At 40.9% G+C, this 27,014-nt stretch overlaps 2 protein-coding genes across 4 annotated transcripts in view; one reads left to right on the top strand and one right to left on the bottom strand.

Moving 5' to 3' along the window:
* LOC141594306 (uncharacterized) overlaps positions 1–24,196 on the top strand; it is a 165,925-nt gene extending 141,729 nt beyond the window's left edge. Inside the window, exon 5 of the mRNA XM_074414411.1 lies at positions 24,130–24,196. The gene's annotated coding sequence lies outside the window, so the exon portion shown is untranslated. The remainder of the gene's footprint in view (positions 1–24,129) is intronic.
* LOC141596763 (uncharacterized) lies at positions 1,937–7,885 on the bottom strand. 3 transcript variants are annotated; one of them, XM_074417007.1, is made up of 9 exons: positions 7,623–7,885; positions 5,424–5,521; positions 4,897–5,055; positions 4,714–4,819; positions 4,110–4,292; positions 3,525–3,684; positions 3,018–3,334; positions 2,632–2,721; positions 1,937–2,376 (listed from the first exon to the last, which is right to left on the bottom strand). In XM_074417007.1, the coding sequence occupies exons 2-9, from the start codon at positions 5,436–5,438 to the stop codon at positions 2,312–2,314; spliced, it is 1,095 nt and encodes a 364-aa protein (XP_074273108.1). In that variant the 5' UTR covers positions 5,439–5,521; positions 7,623–7,885; the 3' UTR covers positions 1,937–2,311. The 3 variants fall into 3 exon arrangements, with proteins under 3 accessions (XP_074273108.1, XP_074273109.1, XP_074273110.1); XM_074417008.1 differs by lacking the exon at positions 5,424–5,521; XM_074417009.1 differs by lacking the exons at positions 5,424–5,521; positions 7,623–7,885 and adding an exon at positions 5,216–5,413.
* Positions 24,197–27,014: the final 2,818 nt, after the last annotated feature.

Here is a 27,014-nt window from a genome sequence, read left to right as displayed (position 1 = left end):
CAACATCTGCTGCATCATTTCCCCAGAGGTTTCCTCCTCCGGAAGAAAGATTTCCGCGTTTCTGTTATGAAATTGCGGTAGATCTATACTTCCTTGAACCTTAAAATAGGATATACGGAAGATATTTTATCAAAAGATATAAAAATTGATTGGGAATAAATATCTAGAGTATTCTAGAACATTCCGACTCGGCATTTTAAACGGTTTCTTAGAAAATGAAGCGGTTTTTGACCTGTACTCCAAATGAGCTCTAATTAATGTCAAAACGATCGTATCGGCGCGTAGATGACGACCAAGGGGTAGACTCGAGTGTTTGAGCTAACACTTGACGATAAACTTACGAACTGTCATAAATCGTTCCGCGTACCAAACATGCGGCTTAATCATTACTGGGTGTTTGGCGGGAGGTGTTTAAACGAGGTGTCTACAAAAACTACTTTTAAAGTTCATTCTTAGAGACTCTAATAAAGTAAACGGTAATGATTTCCAAAACTTGATGATATATTTCTTTTTTCCTCTAATCGCCACAGTTGAAAATGTTGTATCAAAATTGTTGCCTAACCCTATTAAGTCTTAATATAAGAAGGGATATTATTTTCATTCAGTAGGTCTCACGAGACCGTCTCTTACTAATTTAATGGGAGACATAATAGGGAAAAAAGAAATTCAGTGGGTCCCTCACCCAATCATATGAAAGGTCTCTCAATAACGCTATTGAGAGACCGTCTCTCCGGAATTTTTGTGATTTTCAATATAGTGCTTAACAATAAATAACAATACAATAGTTATGATGTGACGGTCTTATAGTATAAGACGGTCCATTTATATAAAGATTACTTTTTAATTGATAGCAACAAATGATGCTTTTTTTCTAGATGAAAACCGTCTTATTCTAGAATTTGTGATAAAATAACCGGAATAAGATTCAATTCTAAATTATGAAGGACGTAGGCTTAGTAAAACCTTCCTAGATTGAAGAAAGGAGGGTTAGTAAAAAGTATTTCGAGAGTGTATGAAGAACGGAGGGTTGGAGGGGGGTTAGTAAAACCTTCGTAGTCAACATATATGTCCCGATTTTTTAGAGGAAATATTTTTTTTTTTTTTTTTTTTTTTTTTTTTTTTTTTTTGTTTTGGTTGGATCATATAAAATAACTGAAAAAATACACACATTTGAGCTCTATTTCAATCTTAAACTCTATGCAATTTCAAATTAACAAATTCTGATGTGAGGCCGTTTTACACTAAAGTTATTGAAAAAACATCTACTCCGTATCAATTACGTAAATGACCTTATGAGACGTAGCTATTAAGAAATTATTTTGGTTATTTACTTTGAGTCCCACTTTAAAAGAAAAAAATCCAATAATACCAGAATGGTAACAAAAGGAACAATAATAGCGGTTTAGCGTCGCGAGTAGTAAAATTAGTGATAGTGATATCAAGATTAGTAAAAAAAACAGTATTAGAAATACCGTATGCCTCCACTACATTAAATTCACAAAATTAGCAAGCAGATTTAATTTAAAAAATTTAGAGACAATCGCGTGAATTTTCACATGTTACACTAGTTTATATAGTAGTAAAGAAACTTGCGGTTTTCAATATCACATTCAATTATATCAGAAATTAGATTGTTTTTGAACAGGGATTATTTTGTCGAATAATTTGCGAGGATAATAAGCACGCTTTTTTCTTGTTAATTATGCATTTATGCATCGTTGTCATATAATAAGCCAATTAGTGTTAATTGCCCCACGCAAGGGTTCATACAAACATACAGATTGGCTTACTATTATGTTGTGGGGTTTGGCATCGCATCTACCAGCTAATAGCTTAGATGTGAACAAAAAAAGATAGATGAATTAAAGGTGGGATTTTGACCGTGACCGTGACCATGACATGTACCAGGCAGATTAAACGAACAGTAAGTCTCCTCTAAAATGACACAACAATATCAAATGGAAGCTGGCCAACAGGCCAAGTCCTGCCACGAGATTCTAAGAGCAGATCTCGGTTGTTCTGAGTAATGCTTCATACCCCGGTCATGATCTTTTTGGGGCCTTAGGCAAAATAGTACATTGTGGCCTTTTAAAAAAATATACTCGTATTAAAAAAAAAAAAAAAAAAACTAGAAGATTGGGCCTCTAGGGCCTAGGCCATCACCACTCTAAACGACATTCAGAGCCGCGCTTGAATATTTGTAGTAATAAAATAACTATCGTCTTTACTTTTCTCATTGGTGCTATCTATGCTCCCTTGTAACTTTGTAAGCATATCATCGCGGAGATATGCGGGGAAGACGGAAATTGGTTCACAGCTTCTCGTCATTGGAGTGAGTTGGTGGACTAGGGATTTGATCGACAAAGAACTCCTCAACTGAAACAAGGAGAAATTAGAATTACGGTAACAACCAGTGGGTCTTGTACGGGGATTCAAGGATCCCTATAGGGTTAATGGGTTGGTCTCATATACACGACCATCTCACACATGTTTCGTGAGATACAAACTTACATACATATCTCTCACCAGAAAAGCAAGTAAAGGTAGTCAGCTTGTAAAGTCATTAAGGTATTTGGAACAAAAATGCACGAACTGAATAAACATGCTATATTTTACATAGAAACTGCTTACCTATATCATCTTGCTCTGGTGTATCAAGAAGTATATCAGAATCAGAATGCAAAAAGGGTGAGCCAGGATAATTTCCCAATGCTCCAAGATCTGAAGATATCAGTACACGGCATTAGTATTATGTCCGAAAAGAATTAGAGAACTAGTACCACAATGCTGTCTGAGAATTTCTAGATAGCTACAGGTTTCTCATACATTAGACCTGTCACATCCGTCATTTCTCAACAATTTAATTTTTCATCTTTTCAACAACACAAGCTTGATCCAAAAATGATTTTAGAGTCGGTGACGGTAAACGAATGAAAAGAAAAGGGAATATATGACTAAAATTCCCGGTTAGTTGAATCAGCATATCCAGTTTAAAGAGACGGGGGACAAAAACTCACCTCCCAAGTTTGATAAATCTGCGGTTAGATCAGATAGGCTAAAATTCCACGGAATTTGAGCCAAAGACCGAAGAGAATCTTTAGAATGTCCGTCCCCGCCATCAGGTTGAAACTGCAATCCAACTGAAGATCCCACGTCAGACTGGAAAGCTGTATCAAGCGCAGAAGTATCTACTCCCATCCCTGGGATATCTGAAGCAGTGAATGGAAAATGGCCACTCGATGCCACTGATGTTGGACTAATCGGCATGTCTGACATGGCATTACTAGGTGGGATGACAGGTGCAGGATCCAATGAGTTACTCTCCATCATCATACTGCAACAATAGTCATAGTATAAGAGAGAGTAAAGGTATGAACTGATCGTCAATTAGTATCTTAAGAGAAGGCTCGCGCTCATAGACCTAAAATTAAGAAATAAGTAGACATAATGCGGGTCGGTCTTATGATAGGCTTATTATGAGACTTACTGATATGAAAAATTGTAATTGTGGAGAAGGCACTCACTCATTCCCAGAATTCATAATCATAGGTTGGAAATTACTGGGAGCAGGGACTCCGTTCACGACATGACAGCTGGATAATCCATGACTCATAGAATCAAGACGACCAGTAGCCGGCATTGGAGGCGGATGTAGAACCGGGTAACCCATAGGTAAGTTGTTAGCTGTGGTGCAAATAATTTGGTCAAACACATAGGCATAAAAGAAAATAGTCACCGAGGAAAGAGCTTTATACTGGTATACAACACCATTAGAAGCCCTTTCCAGAAGAGAAAGGAACCAGACATAACATAGATTTATCAAGAAAATTTGTTCAACGTAAATTTCAGGATCTTGCATCTCCAAAAATGGTGAAGAAACTCTCTATGGAACATAGCTTGCATTGAAGTAGAACTCATAAAAGTGAACAAAATTATCATCAGTCTGACTGCAATAACTATTTTTAGGCATTGCTATTGTTAAAGTAAGATCACATAGTTTTCCCAGAAAAAGTGGAACGTCCCAAATGCACTCATTGACAGGACAAATGAAGCACAACTCAGTTAGAGTTGATATCATAGTTGCCGCTATCCACAAATCACCAACTTACCAGCCATAGGATGTATTCCATTCCGAATAGGAGCCACAGGGACGTTCGGGTGAGCAGGATACTTCATCAGATGATTCTGATGTTCAAGAAGATGGTTAAACAGAACAATTTGCTTCTTCAGTTTTAGCCTTGTATAATAGGCCCTGAAAAAATCGGCATTTTCTTCCTCCAGTTTTTGCCATACTGAGAGAGACAAGCGAAAAGGACAAGAATCAGAATACGGAAAAACAGCAATAGAACCAGAAGCCTGTTAAAAGTTTCCCAAGCAGAGGCATACATACATAATCCTGAGTCATAAAAATAATTCTGAAGCTGTACCCACTACAACTATCAGTACCCTCAACAAATCGGTAGCTCGAGCGCTCACCATAAGTACGGAATCTAGAATTTTAAATAGCACTGCTCCCCACAGGTTTTATTCATGAACATAAATCATATACGGAGTAATCCATTCTTGCACTATCTATTTGTCACGTAATATTCACTAGTTTGATTAGTTGATTTATCTTAATTTGGTAATCAAATTAATTACAATAAAGTTCAGTTTACACTTTACAGGAGACACTAGGCAAAGTTTGCACTTTCAAATGCTCAAGGTTCCTACCTAAAGTAGTAAATCCAGGATCAATCCTCGCACGATTAAGAAGGGTTTTAACCACCTCGTCTCTATTCATATACAGTTGTAGACATCGTTCTATAAGATTCTGGACCTGCAGTAAACCATTATCTTAACAAATTCCGACAGATTATTTTAGCAAACCAAAAGTGGGCGAGAAGATTGCCTCACTAGTTCAATATCTTCTCGAGAAACTTTGCGTCCATCATTACTTGATACAGCAGCAGAACCTGAGTCGATAACTGCTTCTGGATCATTGTTTTGTCGGTCACTTTGTGACTCATGGGAAACTTGGTCAGGGGACTGTTTTTCAGTAGTAGTTTGAGAGTCCTGGACAAATTTTATATCATAAATCAGGCACATGCCACATTTATGGAAAACAGCACTGGCCACAATTTATGGATTCAATACGGTATCATGGCAAAGCACAAACTTAACTTTGAAACACACATAAATACAGGAAGCTCATGTCTCACACAGTCATACTTACCTTAAAAGCTCTTGGTCGAGGGAAAAAAACACAATAATTTACTGGTCAAGGTATACAGCCAAATAGGTTCACAACTTAAGTATCCAAATGGCACACGCGAATGTTGTACGATCTATAACCAGCACTCTCAAGCCCAATACAGTGAATCCATTTCCTACGTAAACTACAACAATAAAATAACACAAAATGATAAACAAGGTAAATAGACCTGTGATGTCTTCATTTCAGTATTTCACCATAAAAAAAAATGCCACATCTTGCCTCGTGATTGTGCAAAGTAGGTGCTTACGTCTATCAAAACAGATGCTGAAACATAAACTTTGAAGAATTAACATGGGCACTTGCAATGCTCAAGTAGATCAGTTTTTAAAGGGAACCTAAATGTTATGTCTCAAAGAGCAAATTATAATTAACTTTAAACATAAATGGCAATTGAACAAAAAAGTCATCTCATATGGAATACTAACATAAAATATTACTCCGTACTACCATAACATAAATTCCAGAACATCAAACTCGACTCAGATGAAAAATTTACTAACTCGACTCAGATGAAAAATTTACAGAATATTGTTACGGAGTACCACTTTAGATGATACAGCCATCAGATATTTAGAACCAAACAGCATGACAAGATACATTAATAGTACTACAACAGAATCATCAGTAAGCCGAGCTCCTATCACTACTCATCCTTGCCTAATAAAATCCCCAACTTTACAACCGTATTAACAAAAAATAAATCGCGACAAACATGATTGGAGAACAATTGTATAGCAGAAGCCTAAGTGGCTAATCCAACCACCAGTAACTCAAAATTCAACATTGATTTAATGTCATATAGCTCAACATCTATAGGTGCACAACATAATGCAAAAACAATGTACTCAAATCCATTTGAATGTTTTTGCCTGATATTTAAATTTTAAACTATAACATATGATATATTTTAAGGGTTTTTTGTCAAACACAACCTTTAAAAAAAAAAATATTCCAAACACCACTTTTAAAAAAAAAAAACGTTTGTCAAACACAAACTTTAATAATTTTTTTTTGTCAAATACAACATTTTGGCTTGGAGACTCAGCATTTTGGCCAGAGTTTGACCACTTGCAATGGGGTGACTTTTAGTCGATGTTTGAAATAGCAAATAAGGCCAGTTCGAGGTGTTCTTGGACTCGTTGGAAAGGTGGGAGTATATGCTTTAAAGCGGTTGTCAACACGCTGGTCAAAGGTGACTTTATGTGGGGTAGATTGATGTGTAAAATAAGGCCGGTCACAGAGGGGTTGATGTAAGTCAGAGTAGGATTTTGTCGTGGGTCAATTCACTCCCCATCAAACCACCACTTGCAACCAACGACCGCCACAAATAACACAACTACGACATACCTTGCACTCCCAGTAACCTACATACCAAATTTCAGACCAAACAAAACATCATAACCCCGTTAAAAGACCCACGAAAAACCCCTTGACCACCCACTGTAAACCCAGACTTACAGCCCTTTCTCTGATCAACCTTACTTTACGCACTAGTTGAACTCACATAAGGTCACCTTTGGCCACCGTGTTGACAACCCCTGGAAAACTTGTACTCCCACCTTTCCAACGAGTACAAGAACACCTTAAACCGATCTCGTTTGCTATCTCAAATATAGACTGAAAGTCACCGCATGGTAAGTGGTCAGGAAGTTGTCGGAATCCGGCCAAAAAGTCGTGTTTGACAAAAAAATTTATTAAAGGTTGTATTTGACAAACTTTTTTTTAAAGGTGGTGTTTGGAAATACTTTTTTTTAAAGGTTGTGTTTGACAAAAAAACCCATATTTTAATAAGCAAATAAAACTAGGTTCATACTCGAGCATGAGTATATGACCAACCTATGAGGCTATGACCTACTTCGGAATGAGTAAGTGAAAGTCAACCGCTTTCAATCCACCTCGACGAAATTAGGATGTGAATATACTAAATCAACCATACAATCAATAACTTTACTGGCTTTCTCAATGCAAAATCATACCATTTGCACAACCGAAAACATTAACAAATTCCAAATTTACACAAAAACCATTAAACTAGCAAACAATTAGCGCGACACAAATTCTCGTGCAAGGCTGCCCGGCACAAAAGTTTGCATAAAACGGAATGCATTTGTTTCTTGAATCCATTTTGTTATTAGCTTTTGTGAGTGAATCAGTTTTACAAAATATTAATATAAACACAAATTCTCATTTGTGACGGGGAAATGTGACCATTTTAAGATAAAATGGAGTAACCATTATTATAAAATGGTCACATTTCATCCGTCATAATTTGTGACTCGTCGCAAGGGAAGCCTACTGTATAAATTATAAAGAAGATAACAATTAAACCAATAATAAATCAAGATCAAGCAACCAAGTAGCGTACCTGAATTAGCACTCAACACATCTGCAAAATAACAAATATATGAACAATATTATTATATATTTCTTGGATGAAGTAGAGAAGATTAAGCTTGCAATTTAAATAAGATTAAGCATAAAGATTAAAGAGTAATGAGATTGGTTAGTTCAGAAAAATGCAATAATTGGAAAGGTGAGTGAGAAAATTAGGAAAAGTAGAAATGAAGGTTTGAAGGAGACGTTATTATGGAGGTTTCTTTGAGTTATTAGTTAGATGACAATGACAATGAGAACAGTGCAAAAATCAAATTAAAGCTATTCATTGTCGTTTCCCACTCGACACCTTGGGTCGGGTACTCTAGTTATGTCGGGTTCGAGTCATTTTCGGTAATACTAATTTTCAATAATCATAATCATTCAAGTTAAATCGGATGACGTTAGGTTAATTTGGTTAGGGGTGTTTAAACATTCGGGCTGGATGGACTTGTCTAGGCTGGCTCAAAAATGGCCAGGGGTAGCGGGCGGGTCAACATGGGCGGGCCTCGTGGAGATGGAACCAAAGCCGTCCGAGGGTAGGCTCAAGTAGCGGGTTGAGGGGTGTCAAGGTCAAGTTCGGGTAAAAGGCGGTTCAAGGGCGATTGGCCGACCCTAGTTTTTGACCGGTTAGGCCAGGATAGACACAGGTCACGCGGGCCAAGTAAAAGATGATCGGGGGACAGGTCGGGTCCAGGCGGGCGGGTCAGCCCACATGTTTGACCACCCCTATTTCGGATTATGGATTAATGTTTGAACACTCCATAAGATCATTTCAACCAAGGCCTTACCATCACCACTTTATTTACGAGAATTACAACTTAAAATTATATGATTAAATAGTGCAAATTAACAAGATTACTCTTAAAACCTAAAATATGTCTAGGTCATATTGTATGATACTCCCTCTTATTCTCTAAGTTCTTCCATAATTGTTTTTGACAAATATTTAGTGGTATGTGGATGTAAATGGATGTAAGAAAGAATGTGGGGTCATAGGTAATTATAACCACAATGATAGACAAATAAGGAAAGTGAAAGATCTTTCTGAATTTACCATTTAAGGAAATGTGGAAGATCTTAGAGGATAAGAGGGAGTACATTTTATTTGATGCCAGATTTAAACCTAACTCATAGGTCTCATAATGCATGGATTCCGGGTACTCAATCTGGCCGTGTACTTTCTTCGTGTGTCCCTGGGCGTGAAGAGATGCTGGTGTTTGAGCTTTTGGACACAAATGGTGGCGGGTGGAGGGATTACCTTCTTGTTACGGTGTTTCTGCCTTTTGAGAAGGAGAGGATTAGCAATATTCGGGCAAGCCCGAATAGACCGTGTGATGTGTGGTATTGGAGAGCAGAAAAGGATGGGATGTTTACGGTGAGGTCGGCTTATTGACTTCTTGCTGGCGAGATGGGGGAGATGGAGGTAGGGGTGTATCGGATTGGGAAAGGGAGAAGTGGTTGTAGAGCAGGCTCTGGAAAGTCCTGGTTTGGCCCCGCATGAAACTTCTGGCAACTATGTAGTGAAGCACTGGCGACCAAGGCGAACATAGCTTCCCGAGTTCGAGGTGAGCAAACTTTATGTCCTTTATGTAATTATGATTTTTAAACTAGTTTACATTTTATTAAATCTTGCGGGGCTGCGGCTCGGGTGTGGGAGGAGCTGGAGTTGGGGGAAGAGTAGGAGGAGGATGCGGGTGGTGTGCGGGATTGGGTTGAGGGGAAGTGGAGGGAGCTAGGGATGAGGGACCACGATAGGTTTATGGTCGATTAATGGGCTTTGTGGGAACATTGAAATAAGGTTGTCTTTGAGTCGAGGGAGGTGAGCATGTTGCCTGTGGTGCGGCGTGTTCAAGATGTGGTCGAGGAAATAGAGAGTGGTGGATATGTGCGGGATAAGGGAATAGCATGAGGGCGGCAGGGGGAGGAAGAGGTCGTGGGAAGGGGTTGGAGGGTAGCAGAAGCGGGTTTCGTCAAGATTAATGTTGATACGGGAGTTAAGGAAGGTGATGGTGTGAGCTTTGGGATGGTGTGTAGGGATACTTCTGGCAGCGTGTTGTGGGGGTGTCGGTTGTGCAAGGGGAAGTTTCGGAGCCGATTGTTGCTGAAGCGGTTGCAGTTCTCGAAGGGATTAAAGAATCGTGGAGGAAAGGTCATAGCCGAATCATGGTCGAAGGTGATTGTTTGTGTGACACCCCCATATGCCAAGGTGCCTTACCAGGACCACCCTAGCATGAGAGACCGTCAACATCTCGGTTTTCCGAGGCTAGTATATCAAAGTTACCATTCCACAACAACAATTATAAAAGTATAAAGCGTTAATGTTTACATGTTCCCAAAATCCAAAACCAAAATACTGTTTGCTAGAACTGAACAACTGAAACTATGAAAGTAAATCTCGTGACCGCGGAAGTTAGACTCGAGTGATGACTCCCCATCTCGTCCCCAAAGCTAATAATCATCATCACTTGTCACAATCTGCTCAACATCCCCGAATGGATTACCACATATTTTACAAAACAACAACGGGGTCAATTTACTGCATAATCAAAATAAGACAAGTACGATAAGATAAACAACTGATCATCATCCACCTCCAACTCCCAATGACATCATGTAACTGACTACACACTAAAGTGTGTAGCCCTGCCAGTGGGGGACCGCAGCCGTACCCACCAATTCCCCGCTCATCAACGAGCGATAACCCTGTTCATTAATGTGCACATCCCCTCCTGTGGCGGGTTCCACAGAGGGCGGGCGTGAATCCACTCCCGCAAGTGACTTCACTCAGCCGAGGACGCGCCTCGCGAACATCACCAACAACCATCACAACACCAACACGAAACTCCAATCCATCAACAACAGATAATCACAATATCAAACGTACAAACAATTACCACATAATCTCAATTCAATTAGACAGTAAACCAAGTAGGGAAACCCTACCTTAGCACAAACTGCAATGAGATAATTAGGCAAGCTAGAATGGCTCCTCTACGAAGTCTTCACCTAACAACAATCACATAATACCAATTACGACATGCCAAAATCCCCCATTTTCCCCCAATCATAACTAGGTCAAAAACCCTAAAAGACAAATTAATAGAACAAATGAAATCAGAGGCTTACCGACACGATCGACGCAAGGAAAGATGAACTATACTCATGAACGATCCACACACTTGAAAGAGAGATTTGGAGAGGATTAGAGTTACGTTGTATGCTTAGGTTTTGTTAAAATGATTAAGAACTGTAAATACCCTTTTGTATAACTCTAATCCTTTCTAAATCAAACCGCGGAAATAAACCCCGTCAGACGGGATACTGGGTCGAGTATTGAGTATACTCGGCCGAGTATCCTCTACTCGGTCGAGTATTCCCATACTCGGCCGAGTATTCTTGGACAGTAATCTATCCAGAAACAAACGACAAACTTACTCGGCCGAGTAAGCCATATTCGGCCGAGTAACCAACTTAGAAAACCGTAGTATTACAGTCTTCCCTCCTTAAAAAGAATTTCATCCCCGAAGTCCACACTATACACACAAAACAAGACCAACAACTACAACACGACTCCTCAACAACTACTACCAAAGCCAAACAACTCCCACTACATAAAACAAAGCACCCAACACAACTGACAGGATGACACAAACATAGCTAAACCAACTCAAACTAACTCAAAAACAAGCATACGATCATCTCATACCCCCATAAAAAGACAACGGTTACGTCCCCGTAACCAAACATACCCTGATCGAAAAGGTGGGGAAAATGCTCTCCCATAGCCTCCTCTGGTACCTATGTGGCCTCTTCCACATTATGATTAGACCAAAGTACCTTAAGAAAGATGGTCTCACCATTCCTTATCGTACGTACCTTGCGGTCTATGATCTTCTTAGGAACCTCCGCATAAGATAAAGACTCATCAAGCTCTATGTTCTCAACCTCAAGCATATGTGATGGATCACTCACATACTTCCGGAGCTGCAAAACATGAAACACGTTGTGGACTCGATCCAAAGCTAGGGGTAAAGCTAGATGGTAGGCTACTTCAACTACACGATCCAAGATCTCATACGGGCCGATAAATTTCTGGCTCAACTTACCTTTCTTGCCAAACCTCATCACCCCTCGCATAGGTGACACTTTCAAAAGGACTTCATCATCTACTGCGAACTCGATGTCCCTACGGTGCAAATCTGCATAACTCTTTTGGCGATCCTGAGCTGCTTTCATCTTGTGACGTATCAGTCGAACTTGCTCAGTCATATCTTGCACCATCTGTGGTCCTAAAACCACTGCCTTAGCACTATTATCCCAACAAACTGGACTCCTACACTTTCTGCTATATAAAGCCTAGAAGGATGCCATCCCAATACTGGTGTGATAGTTGTTATTATAAGAAAACTAAATCAAGTCCAGCCTATCTTCCTAACTCCGACCGAACTCCATGGCACAAGCCCTTAATATGTCCTCTAAAGTCTTGATGGTCCTCTCAGTCTGACCATCTGTCGTAGGATGAAAAGCTGTACTCATCTTTAAGGTTGTTCCCATCAAATCCTGCAACTCTTACCAAAACCGTGATATGAACCTTGCATCTCGATCCGACACTATATCCTTAGGCACATCATGTAACCGAACCACATGCTTTCTATAACCCAAATCTAGTTGTATCTTGGTCCAAGTATCCTTCATCGGAATGAAGAGAGCTGACTTTGTTAAACGATCAACGATCACCCAAATCATATTTTTACCTTGCTGTGTCTGATGCCCGTCGTTGTGTGCACCAAAAATAAAATTTATAATTCCTAACTACAACTATAGATAGCGGTAGCAGGGTCGAACCACAGAGAGGCAGATGTAATTATTAGTTGTCTAATTTCAGTCTAAGGTAACGATTATGTGGGAGTTGTTTTGAATTGGTCTATAACTAATGAGCAATAAACTAAAGAAATGTATAAAATCAAATATAAAAGGGGTACTAAGATGGTCGGTTCACTGTAGTTTCGGCAGCAGCATACTAAGTAGGTCTAAAATAAACACATGAGGCGGGAAAACAAGAGGTCCTCTCGGTCCACTCTCAACAGGTAGCGTCTTTCGATCTCGCTACGGGTCCCTAATATCACTAGTACTGACTCTCGTCCTGAAAAATTACTAATAATCTAAACTTTACCTATCTTTCGATCTTAGCATAGTTTAGTCATTTTAATGGTAGTCTAACAACTTTCCCTATCTTTCGATCTAATGGGTCGCTCATTTACTAAGCATTCAACTAGTCGCGTGCACTCGATTCATCAAATATAGAATTTAAATCAATTAAAACGAAGCAAAACCTCACGTGGCCAGTCGATCGACCGTGGCGCGACTCAGGTCGTACTATTCTACTGCCGCCTAATCTACAGTTCCCCTACATCCTAGCACGAGGTATTTAGCTACTCATGATATTGGTAAAAACAACAACAAGATTAACGAAATAAACTACTGAATTCATGCTTAAATTAACGGAACAAAAGATTAGCATAAAACGATAATTATGGCTTCGGGAAACTAATCTATCAATTCTAGCTACGAACGAAATAAAGCAATAAAACTGAAATAATGAACAAAGGAATACCAGTAGAAGAATTGCAGGAAGAAAAGCACGAACGAAAGGAATTGTATTGAATGATTCAACTCGGAAACCAAACCCTAATTAATGATAAATTAAAACTGGATGAAAAGCTCTATGAAAACTGACTGCCTAAAGCTTAATGTCAGGTTACGTTATATAGGAATATAACGTAACATTATTCGCAAAACCTAATACACATTGGGCTTCCTTATTCTCGATCTTTTTATTTGCGTCAGAGTAGCGGCTTGGTCGATCGACCACACAAGGCAGTCGATCGACTGAGGTATGCTGAACAGGAGTTCCTGTAAGTCGGGCTCTGGTCGATCGACCATAGAGGTCAGTCGATCAACTAGAGTAGCTGATAATCTGCTTTTAATTATCGTGGATTTGTCTTTCGGACCTCGAAATGCGCACCAAGCTCGTTTCTAGAGTAAATACTTCACGTCAAATGCAATGCAAAGTACTCGGGGACGGATTCGGCTCGATTTCTACTCATTTCCGCATAAATCTGCAATATTACATAAAAATACGAAAGTAGACAAAATGGGGCAAATAGTAGCATAAACTACACAAATGAGCTCTGAAATGCGTGTAAAATGGGGTGTAAAACATCATATTTAAGACACGCATCAAACTTCCCCAAACCAAACCCTTGCTTGTCCCCAAGCAAGAACTAGACTCGATCTTAAAACCTAGTGGAACGAGTTCAATCTCAGAGTGAAATGCAAACTGTAAGGCCTAAACCAATTTAACGCAACAACCAACAATCAATTAGAAATGTGAATCATGCAAACGAGTTATGAAGTCGTCAAAAACTGCTGAACCGTCAACGATAGAGACTTATCAATATGGACTCTCACGGGTCGCTCAACTCACTCGATAAATACAGGCGAGTATATGTAAAGATAGAAAGAATTTACTTTGTAGTGACTCTCACCTAACTACGATCTATAAGAACATGCCTGCAATATAATATGAAAATGATCTCTACAACCGTACATACGCATTCCAACCAAACAAATGACCATGACACATGCCGAGGTAAATAAGGGATATGTGAGGTAATGGGCAGGAAGAGGCAAAACATTTATGGGAATGTGGAGGTACAAGTGATCAAGCTAGTACCCTAACAAAACCATATGACGATATCCAACTTCTTGCTCAAAATTTTTGATGAAACCGGTGCTATTAGCAAGCACAAAACTCACAATCTCCGTAGTAATCAATCAACTAACTCCCCATAAGATACAAATGCAACATGGGAGCAAAAATCGCCATATAATAAAGACTTTGAATTATGCGAATTGATTTTTCTTTTCCTTCTCGGGCATCAGTCGATCGACCAGGATGGTCAGTCGATCGACCACGTCTACAGTACAGTACTCTCTTTTTTCTTTCTTTTTCGAATCATTTTTTTTCTTTTCTCTTCTTTTTTCCTTTACAATTTTTTCTTTCTTCTTTTCCCTTCCTTTCTTCATCTTCCCAACAACATCTCAAAATGAGCAAATGCCACCAAAAACATAGTAACAATCCCAAAACTAGACTACTAGCTTGACAAGGGCAGGCTAAATGTAGGATGTAGTAACGGGACAAAAAGGCTATTTCTGGCAGTGTGGAGCTTATGGGCAAAATGAATAAAGGAAAACCTCTACCACATGTGTCAACTAACCACAAACCGAATGCATACAGGTATTAAGCAGACCAAGTTCATATTTATGCATATTTATGTAACATGTCTCATAAGGAGAACTACTCACAATCCTAGATAAACTGGTCATGGATGTCACCAGTTATAGGCTCTAAATCTCAGAAAATGATGTAGTTTGCCAAAAATCAAAGTCAAGTTTCAAGTCCAGCAAATAAATTAACGAAAACTCGTAGACTATGCATATTTGATTCTACTAATAACATCTCAATTAGCAGGCTTAGGCATAAACAAATGCAAATGCAATGTCATCATTGAAATACTACCGTTCCGACTCGACCTATATGCTAAAATAAACGTGAAATTTTTTGAAAATTTTCAAATTTTTCAATTTTTTTTTTTTGAATTGAATTTTCTATATATATAAAGGAAAATAAACAACAATGCAAGACAAAATGTAATCGTGAATGCAAGCAAATGAAATGCAACGCAAAACCCTTCCCCAAACCAAACCGCACAATGTCCCCATTGTGCAAAATCATATAATCAAATAACAGGAAACGGGAATTTGCGTAAATTAACTACATAAGGCATGAAGTAAGAATTCGGAAACTCACAAGACTTTAAGCGCAGCAAAAAGAAACCTCCCCAAACCAGCGTGAGCTAGGAGGTTTCAGTAGCTAGCAGTGCTACCAATAAGTACCTGAAAAGACAACAAATACCATGCATAAAACCAAGAAAGCAAAGTGGACGCGGTAATTATGTGCAAAAATTAAAAACGGAAGAAAACAGAAATATGGCGGAAAATAAAGAGGAGAGAAGACTCCCTCAAGCCCGCAAAACGACCAAACACAGCAGGGGAAAGGTCGAAGACAGGTACATCAGCGGGCAACGGTCGATCGACCACCTCACCCAGTCGATCGACCAGGATGTCAGGAACATAAGCTCCTGGTACTGTGCAGCCAGTCGATCGACCATACAGACTAGTCGATCGACCATACAGACTAGTCGATCGACTGGAATAGCTGCTGCAACCTTCTGATTTCTTCGAATTAGCTCACTAACTTGAGCTAATATGGTCTATATACCTGTAAAAGCACATAATAACGCGCCCAAAATTGCGCAAAACCCAAAGTAACCGACTAAAGTGTTTAAAATCCTAAGCAAACGTATTAAAATGCGAAGTCTCGCGCACACGAAAACAATAAAAAGTCTTAAAAAGCAATAAAATGAAAGTTTGAAAAAGCATGTGATCAACTAATAGTTGATCAAGAACGGCCACGGAATGGCCCACTTGGTCGGCTTCTGGCTACAAGAGGTAGCCTCAACACTGCTCATCTTCTCAGCTGCACTCTTCTCAACTCCAACATCTGCATGACTCAACGGATCAACAGGTCGGACATCTTCCCACTCAATGACCTCCTCTAGCTCATCAAAGTCCACGTCGGACTCCCTCACTTTGATTGGCTCATCTTCAAGCTCATCATCAGTGCCATAGCTAAGACATCCTAAGCCGCCTCTTGAGACGGTTGGCTCCTGCACAGCTGGAGCAACATGCGGCTCTTCCTTCCCCAAACCAGCTCCTGCAATGTCTAAAATAGAGGAATCGTCCTCCACTTTGCTCTCAATTTGGGGCGGAGGTGTTATGGCAGAAACAGGCTTAGAGACAGGCATATCAGGAAGCACAAAATATGATTTCTTTTCAGAAACCGTGTTACAAGTTATTGGCCACATGGGGTCTTTCTTCTTAGCAGTCTTGGCAAAGACAATAGAGTGTTTTCCTACTTTAAAGGTCAAAGTCTCTGAACCAACTTCTATAACTGCACCAGCAGTGTGCAGAAATGGTCTACCCAATATAATAGGAATGTGGGCATCCTCGGGCATATCTAGTACAACGAAGTCAGCAGGGAAGAAAAACTTTCCTATTTGCAAATGAATGTCCTCTAAAACTCTTATTGGCTGGACCGCAGATCGGTCAGCCATCTGTACTGTCATGTTGGTAACTGCAAACCTAGAGCTTCCTAGCAAGACTCAAGGGAATTACACTAATACTGGCTCCTAGGTCACACAAGGCCTTCTCAATAGAAAAGGTGCCAATACTACATGGAACTGAAAAACTACCCGGGTCTTCTAGCTTATGGGGTGCAGTATGGGTCAAATAAGAGCATGATTCCTCAGTGAGTGCGACAATGTGCACAGTTTCAAGTGACTTCTTTTTAGATAAGAGTTGCTTCATGAATTTCATATAAGCAGACACTTGATTGACTAACTCAAGAAAAGGAACTTGTACGTTTAAGCTACGAATAACATTTTCAAACTTATTAAACGATACCTGTTCCTTCGTCGGCACCAATCTCTCTGGATAAGGGGCTGTAAGAAGTAACTTAGCCCTCTCCTCTAAATCTCTCATGCTTAAGCATCGGTGGACTTAGGTGAAAGTCCACAACCTTCTCCTTGTTGTAGCTTGACCCTTCTTCAGACCGTCTCAAATGTGAACCATTAATCGACAAAGGGTTGTACTTCAGAACCGGAACTGATCCATCAGCATTCGGGTCTTGCCTCAATATTTTCGGGGCAGTCGTACCCCGAAACAAGTTGTCCCTCAAGTTATCAGGCATTGGAGGACGAAAAGAATCACCTTCAAGAAGACTATCGGTCGATCGGCCAAGGTTGGTCGATCGATCGACCGACTTCTACTGAGGACAGAAGTTGTCTCTTTGCGCTGGATCGTCGATCGACTGGGTATGTCAGTCGATCGACTGACATACCTGCTGATCGTCTTTTTCTTGTTATTATTCGTTATAGCTTTCTTCTTGCTCGGTTCCGCATCATCTTTTTTAGAGACATCCTCGACCATAGCAGGCCCATCAAGGGTAGACCCACTCCTCAAAGTAATGGCATTAAGGGTCTCCTTTTGATCCGTCTGAGTCGGTAAATGTCCCGGAGCTCGAGTTGTATTCTTGCTAGCCAATTGGGCAATTTGGCTCTCCAACATCTTCATCCCAGCCTCTCTAGCTTAAGACTCCTTCAGCAACAAATTATTCAACTCATTGAAATCAGAACTTTGGGATTGTTGATGCTGCTGTGGGACATACGGAGGCTTTTGGAACTGTTGTTGCTTATGAGGGGGCACATAATTCTGCTGCTGCTGCTGCTGTGGAGGTTGAGTTAGATTTAGGACATTTTGGCTAATCCACCTCAAGTTTGGATGGACATTCGGCTCATAGTAAGTGTTTGATTGCCTATAATGTTGAAAGGTAGCACAAGACTCAAAGGGACTAGGACAATTATCTGAAACATGTCCCTCAGCTCCGCATCTTTTACAGACGAAAGGATCGTCTGAAACAGCATTTACATGATAGATCCCTCCTTTCGAAACCCCTCCCAACTCGTACTTATCAAACCTCGCCGTAAGAGCCTCTAATGCAGCTACAAAAGGAGATTCAGCAGCTCTCCTTTGATTTCCCCTGGAATTTCCATACTCAGCTTTATGGGTGGCCAATTCATCAATGATCTTCCACCCCTTAGTTTCCCCCATATTCTCCTGGAATCTGCCACTAGCTGCCGCATCCAGGATAGCTCTCTGATCGTCATAGAGCCCATTATAAAACTGATTGCATAGGCTCCATTTCTCAAACCCATGATGCGGAATGGTTCGCACCAGCTTCTTGAAACGGACCCACGCCTCATGAAAGTTCTCGTTAGGACCCTGTTTAAAGCTTGTGATCTGAGCTCTAATGGCATTAGTCTTCGAGGCGGAGAAATACTTCTTATAAAACGCCAAGGCCAGCGAATTCCAGTCAGTGATCCCATTAGCAGCTCGATCCAGGTCTCTGTACCACTCCCTTGCAGCATCACGAAGAGAGAATATAAACATTGTCTCCTTCACCTGGTCCTGGGTCACACCGGCTGGTGGGGGTATGGAACAGCAATAATCAATAAATATCTCCATATGCTTGGCTGCATCTTCATTTGCAGCTCCCCCGAATTGGTTTCTCTCAACCAAGTTGATATAAGAAGGCTTCGGTTCGAATTTTCTATCAGCTCCCGGTAATTCGAACCCCTTAAATAGATTTGCAGCTGTCGGCTCAGAGTGACTTGCTATAGTAGCTTCTTCAGCCATTTCTAGAAAATCTGGAGATGTGACGGTCTCAGCTGATGAAGTGAAAATGGGAGATGAAGGTGGATCTTCCTCAAACAACTCGTTCTCGTAGTAACTAGACAGAGTACTCAGCTCTTCCTCTGTCGGCAATATCCTAGATGATCGTCTCAACTCACGCAAAGTCTTTTCAATCTCAGGATTGAACGGTAGTAATTCACCACCCTGTGACCTGCGCATAAGAAGAAACTACAAAAAGCATATGAGAATAGTTTAAGGAACAAATGTCCCTTAAACTAAGATACAAACTAAAATAAAACAACTAAAAATTAGAACAATTGCCTCCCCGGCAACGGCGCCAAAATTTGATGCCCGTCGTTGTGTGCACCAAAAATAAAATTTATAATTCCTAACTACAACTATAGATAGCGGTAGCAGGGTCGAACCACAAAGAGGCAGATGTAATTATTAGTTGTCTAGTTTCAGTCTAAGGTAACGATTATGTGGGGGTTGTTTTGAATTGGTCTATAACTAATGAGCAATAAACTAAAGAAATGTATAAAATCAAATATAAAAGGGGTACGAAGATGGCCGGTTCACTGTAGTTTCGGCAGCAGCATACTAAGTAGGTCTGAAATAAACACATGACGCGGGAAAACAAGAGGTCCTCTCGGTCCACTCTCAACAGGTAGCGTCTTTCGATCTCGCTACGGGTCCCTAATATCACTAGTACTGACTCTCGTCCTGAAAAATTACTAATAATCTAAACTTTACCTATCTTTCGATCTTAGCATAGTTTAGTCATTTTAATTGGTAGTCTAACAACTTACCCTATCTTTCGATCTAATGGGTCGGTCATTTACTAAGCATTCAACTAGTCGCGTGCACTCGATTCATCAAATATAGAATTTAAATCAATTAAAACGAAGCAAAACCTCACGTGGCCAGTCGATCGACCAGGGTGTGCGGTCGATCGACCGTGGCGCGACTCAGGTCGTACTATTCTACTGCCGCCTAATCTACAGTTCCCCTACATCCTAGCACGAGGTATTTAGCTACTCATGATATTGGTAAAAACAACAACAAGATTAACGAAATAGACTACTGAATTCATGCTTAAATTAACGGAACAAAAGATTAGCATAAAACGATAATTATGGCTTCGGGAAACTAATCTATCAATTCTAGCTACGAACGAAATAAAGCAATAAAACTGAAATAATGAACAAAGGAATACCAGTAGAAGAATTGCAGGAAGAAAAGCACGAACGAAAGGAATTGTATTGAATGATTCAACTCGGAAACCAAACCCTAATAAATGATAAATTAAAACTGGATGAAAAGCTCTATGAAAACTGACTGCCTAAAGCTTAATGTCAGCTTACGTTATATAGGAATATAACGTAACATTATTCGCAAAACCTAATACACATTGGGCTTCCTTATTCTCGATCTTTTTATTTGCGTCAGAGTAGCGGCTTGGTCGATCGACCACACAAGGCAGTCGATTGACTGAGGTATGCTGAACAGGAGTTCCTGTAAGTCGGGCTCTGGTCGATCGACCATAGAGGTCAATCGATCGACTAGAGTAGCTGATAATCCGCTTTTAATTCTCGTGGATTTGTCTTTCGGACCTCGGAATACGCACCAAGCTCATTTCTTGAGTAAATACTTCACGTCAAATGCAATGCAAGGTACTCGGGGACGGATTTGGCTCGATTTCTACTCATTTCCGCATAAATCTGCAATATTACATAAAAATACGAAAGTAGACGAATTGGGGCAAATAGTAGCATAAACTACACAAATGAGCTCTGAAATGCGTGTAAAATGGGGTGTAAAACATCATATTTAAGACACGCATCAGTGTCCTTGGTAACCCTACTATAAAGTCCATATAGATCGACTCCCACTTCCACTTGGGTACCTCAAGTGACTGAATCTTACCTTGCGGCCTTCGTTGCTCACCTTTTACCCTCTGACAAGTCAGACACTTAGAAAGGTCAGACACTTAGCCACAAACTCAGCTATATCTCTCTTCATATTAGGCCACTAAAACATTTTCTTGAGGTCCTTATAAAGCTTGTCACCTCCTGAGTGAACTTAATAAGGAGTATAATGAGCCTCTGTCATGATTACTCTCCTCAAATCTGCGTCATCAGGAACACACCATCTCCCATCAAAGCGAACACTCCCATATGTGTGGATAGAAAACCTAGAAACCGTGCCACTCTCCACCCTTGACCTCCATTCTTGGATCCTAGGATCAAGCTTTTGTTTTCTCTTTATATCATCATAAAAATCTGGCTCGATCGTCAAATCCCCGACGGTATCCCCCTTCGGAATCATATGTATCCCCATCTTAGACATCGTATCCCTCAGCTTTAGCAGGGACATAGTTGTACACAACGAATGAATACTCTTCCTACTCAAAGCATCTGCAACAACATTAGCCTTTCCCTCGTGATAGATGATCTCCATGTCATATTCCCCATTCAGCTCCATCCATCGTCTCTGTCGCATGTTAAGCTCTTTCTGAGTGTAGATATATTTTAGACTCTTATGATCTGAAAACGCCTTAAAAGTTGGCCCATAAAGATAGTGCTTCCAAATCTTAAGATAAAAAACAACTATAGCTAGTTCCAAATCATGAGTAAGATAGTTCTCCTCATACGACTTCAACTGCCTTGACGCATAAGCTATAACCTTCCCATTCTACATCAAAATACATCCTAAACCATTCTTTGAAGCATCGGTGTATACTTCAAAGTTGTCACTTCCCTCAGGTAAAGCTAGGATAGGAGTTATGGTCAAACGCTCCTTTAAGGTCTGGAACGCCGTCTCACAACTCTCATCCCACGGAAATCTGGCCTCTTTCCTCATTAAAGCTGTCATAGGCCGCGCGATCATAGAAAAGTCTTTCATGAACCTCTTGTAGTAACCAGCTAAACCCAAGAAACTCGAAATCTCAGCAACATTCTTTGGTTATTCCCACTTGGTAACGGCCTCTATCTTGTTAGGGTCCACCGACACACCCTCTTTAGATATGACGTGACCCAGAAAAGCCAGTTTCTATAGCCAAAACTCATACTTAGATAGCTTGGCATATAGCTGATTATCTCGCAAGGTCTATAAAACTAACCTCAGATGCTCCTCATGCTCCTTCTTAGTCTTAGAGTAGACTAAGATATCATCAGTGAAGACGACCACAAACTTGTCCAAAAAACGGGCTGAAGATTTGGTTAATAAGATCCATGAAAGTTGCTGGTGCATTCGTCAAACCAAAAGGCATCACAATGTACTCATAGTGACCATATCGTGATCGAAAAGCTGTCTTAGAAATGTGCTCATTTGCTATCCTCAACCGGTGATAACCCGACCTCAAATCGATCTTGGAGAACACCCATGCGCCACTCAGCTGATCAAAAAGGTTATCAATCCTTGGTAAATGATACCTGTTCTTCACTTTGACATGATTCATCTCCCTATAGTCGATGCATATATAACCTCATGCTCCCATCTTTCTTTTTTCACAAACAACACTGGTGCTCCCCACGGTGATACACTAGGCAGAATATACCCCTTGTCTAATAGATCATATAACTGTTTCTTCAACTCTTCCATCTCTTTAGGTGCCATACGGTACGATGCTTTAGATATAGGACATGTCCCCGGTTTGAGCTCCACATTGAAGTCAATATCTCTCTTAGGTGGTAACCCCGATATCTCATCTGGAAAAACATCACTGAACTCTCCAACCACATGTATATTAGATGCTGTCAGCTGCTATGCACGCCTATCTCTCACTTGGCAAAGAATCAAGGGACACTTCTTCCTTAAGCATGACTTTAAAGTCATTACAGCGATAAACTTACAATTTGGCCTCACGACAAACCCTCTATAAGACACTCTGACACTCTTGGGACCCTTTAAATACACTTTCTTTTGTCGGTAATCTATCTTAGCATCATACTTACCCAACCAGTCCCACCCGACGATGACCTCAAACCCATCCATATTAAACTCTAGCAAGTTGACCGGTAAGTCTACCTCTCCTTTCAACATGGACACATCTCTATGCAACTTAACACAAGACACCGACTCCCCAGAATGTATAAACACATCATCTTTTACAAGTTCATACTCCCCCAAACCCATAGATAAAGCATGACCTCTAGACACAAAAGAGTGGGTTGCCCCTAAGTCAAATAAAACGAAAGACGGTGTATTATGAACAAGAAAGGTAGCGGTAACTACATATGCATCATTTTCAGCCTCTTGTTTACCTATCATGAAGAGCTTTCCGCTGCTTTTCTAGCCTCCATCCCGGACCAAGGTGTTCGAAGTTGTCGGCTTAGCTGCCGAGTTCTAAGTCACACTCTTGTTCGGGCGCTGATAGGATCCTCCACTATTGCGATTAAAACCGCCATTGTTGTTGTTGTTTTTCTCTCCACGGTTGCCCCAAGACCCAGATAGTCTGTTACTAGCAAAACTCTGACTCAGAGCCTGAGAGAAACTCCCTTGATAAGCTCCTGAAAACCCTCCAACCTTGGCACTGGTACAGTCGTGCCTATTGTGACCCACTTCATCATAGTTGTAGCAAGTAAGGTTGGATTTGTCACTAACACTGTAATACTACGGTTTTATGAGTCTCTGGGTACTCTATCGAGTGGGCCTTACTCTGTCGAGTAAGGGTGTTTTGATTTTAGAAACAGTGTTCTGCCTGTAGGGTACTCGATCGAGTAGCCTGGGTACTCGATCGAGTAAGTGGCACTCGATCGAGTACGTTAGTTACTCGATCGAGAAGATCGGTTAACGGGTATAATTTTGACGGATTTTGTTAATAACACGGATTAGTATATAATTCATATCGTCATCTTTATTAAACACTTTTACAAACCTAATAAACTTAAAAAGGAGATTGAAACTACGTTGTTCGCATCATCCATGTTATTGACAAATATCGAAGCTTAAGAGGTCGGATTTCATCATTCTTTGCATCTTAGTGATCCTTGCGTTAAGGGTAAGATCTAGATACCAATTTTATAGTAGTTAATGAACTTTGTTTAAACCCTAATTTAGAGAATTGGGGGTTTTGATTGTTAATTGTGATTGTTAGTAATTATATGATTATGTGTCAGGAGGAAGATTCGTAGAGTAGAGGTTTTGATACAGCTGTTGAGACTGTCTGCTTGTGTTGCATTCCAGGTAGGGTTTCCCCTGCTCAGTATTAGTCACATAATGTGGTTGTTGTTGATTGTGATTGTTATAAAGTATTATGCTCATATTGTGACGGTTGTTGGATTTGGTGGTTGTTGATTGTTGTGATTGTATCTGTCTGTGTTCTTCGGAGTGCGTCCCTGGCTGAGTGGAGTCACTTGCGGGAGTGGCTTCACGCCCATGATTCGCCTTCTATGGAACCCGCCACAGAAGGGATGTGCACATTAATGGATTTGGGTTTATCGCTCGACGGAGATGAGCGTGGCTTAGGTGGGAACGGTTGCGGTCCCCCACTGGCGGCGAGGAGTAACCTGTTGCGATGGGTACTCTGGCAGGGCTACACACTTTAGTGTGTAGTCAGTATTGAGGAGTTGGTGATGGAGTTCGGGCTGTTGTGTGTGACGATTGAGCTGTGTTGTTTTCTGTCTTATTGTGATTATATAAATGTGTGATTAGTACTGACCCCGTCTTTGTTTTAAAAAATTGTGGTGATCCATTCAAGGATGGTGAGCAGTTGTTGAGCAGGTATGATTAGAGGCATATGAGCTAGCTGGGATGTGTCACCACGAGCTGATTAGAGTCTTCCGCTGTAGTACTTGAGTAGTTTTAGACTTTTGGTTTTGAGGATATGTATTACACTTTTTATCAGTTTGGATTTGGATTGTAACCGCTTTAAACTTTACTACTATTTAAATATTGTTTCGTTATTGTCTTTTGATTATCATTGCCTCGGGAAACCGAGATGGTGACATCTTTATACCTGAGTGGTCCTGGTTAGGCACTTGGAGTATGGGGGTGTCACAAAGTGGTATCAGAGCGACGATCCTGAAACCCGTAACCAATGAATCTAATGAACATAGGGAGTCAATTAAAATGAACCCGGGGTAAAAGTTGTAGCAGCTAATAAAAATGCTTGGGAGACGTCCTAAAGTCGCGAACTCGCCCTGCAATTTTGAACCGGTCACATGGGGATATGTGTCAGGGTCGTAGGTGTTGTCTTTTGGTTTGTATGTGTACATAACGGTATGTGTTATGAATTTTTGGATGTTGGATGTGGATAATTGAAAGTATGGTTAAAAGTTGAAGAGATGTGGTTTATACGTGAATTGAGTGAGAAGTATGTTGGGTGTTTATAATGTGGCATTTTGATAACATGAAGTAGATTGTTTTGTTGATTATATGAGAAATTGCGTAGATTTGCATGCGTAGTTATAATTATAATGTTGGAGTTATAAAGGTTGCATAGTAAGTTTGGGAAAGTGAGCTAACATGCGGGTAGTGTATACGAGCCTGCATGACTCGATCGAGTGGGGGGCACTCGATCGAGTAGGTGAGGTGCTCAATCGAGTGGGTCTAACTCGATCGAGTGGATAGTTTGATGTTTTTCTAGTCAGAACCATGTTTTTGGGTACTCGATCGAGTAGGGGTCACTCGATCGAGTGGCATGTCAGCTCGGTCGAGTATGTTTATGATCAGGAGGTCTGATTAGGTTCTGGAGTCGAGGCACTCGATCGAGTATGTTGGGCACTCGATCGAGTAGCCTCAACTCGATCGAGTGGGTTCTGGTACTCGATCGAGTGGGGTATGTGCAGGCTATATATGTGTTTTTGGGTTATAGTATGTATGTTTATGTCTACCTTTTTCTTATATAGTTTCAAGATGCCGCCTAAGAGAAACGCCCTGTACGCTAGAGTTGAGAGCATGACCACTGATAACATAGTTAAGATGTTGGAGTACCAAGATGCTCTTACGGAAGCTTTACAGAGAGTGGGGAAAGATAAGGAGGTTGATCACTCAAAGATCAGTCTCTACATAGCGAGGTTTAACTCGTAAGAGTATAAGGGAACCAGAGAGCCAATGCTTCTAGATAATTGGCATAGAGAGATGGAGAACATCCTAGATTTGGTGCATTGTCCGGATGAGATGAGGGTAGAACAAGCTGCGTTCTACTTGAGAGAAGCGGCAGGTGAGTGGTGGGACAAGGTAAAGGTGAATGCTAGGGACATGTATGCGAAGCAGGGGCTGCCTGCTATACATTGGGAGGAGTTCCGGAGGGCCATGAGGAGAGAGTTTGTACATGAGCATGTGAGGAGTAAGATGAGAGAGGAGTTCGATGGGTTTAAGATGACATCTGACATGTCGGTAGTTGAGTACTATCGACTGTTCAATGAGAAGTCTAGGTATGCTGAGGATATGAGACTGAGTGATGAGAACCTAGATCTGAGGTTTGAGAAGGGGTTGACCCCCAAGATAATGGAAAAGTCACCCGTGGGAATCCTTACCGATGTTAAGGAAGCTTATGAGAGGGCTGGAAGAGCTGAGAGGCTAGTAGAGATGATCCGAGAGAGGGGTGCTGAGAAAAGGAAAGCTGAGAGTGAGGGTGGTGGCCAATCCAATTACAAGAAGGGCAACCACACTCAGGCTAGAGCGTTTTCATCTGGTTCGGGGTTTAGTGCTGGGGTTTCCTTTGGACGTGGCTGTGGGAGCGGTAGTGGTAGTTGGGGAATGACCTGTTTCGGCTGTGGTGGTATAGGCCACAAGAGACATGAGTGTACCAGTGTGTTGCCGAGAGGTTTTCAGAGACCGGCTCAGGGGAGCTATTCTCAGGGTCCGGCACAGAGTTATGCGAGCAAATGGACCGGTGGGTCATGGAACAACCAGGGAGGTCAGAGCAACAACGGTGGAGGTAACCGTAATGGCGGTAATTCTTATCAGAAGCCAGTCACGAACACCAACAACAATCAGGGGTCGGGTGCTAAACCGACTACGTCAGCCAGTACTGTCCAGGGAGGTGGGTAGAATACAA

Source organism: Silene latifolia, chromosome 8 (assembly GCF_048544455.1).
Source record: "Silene latifolia isolate original U9 population chromosome 8, ASM4854445v1, whole genome shotgun sequence".
NCBI lineage: Eukaryota > Viridiplantae > Streptophyta > Magnoliopsida > Caryophyllales > Caryophyllaceae > Silene > Silene latifolia.
The sequence above is the reverse complement of the archived record's forward strand: the minus strand, read 5'-3'. Positions and strand labels throughout refer to the sequence as shown.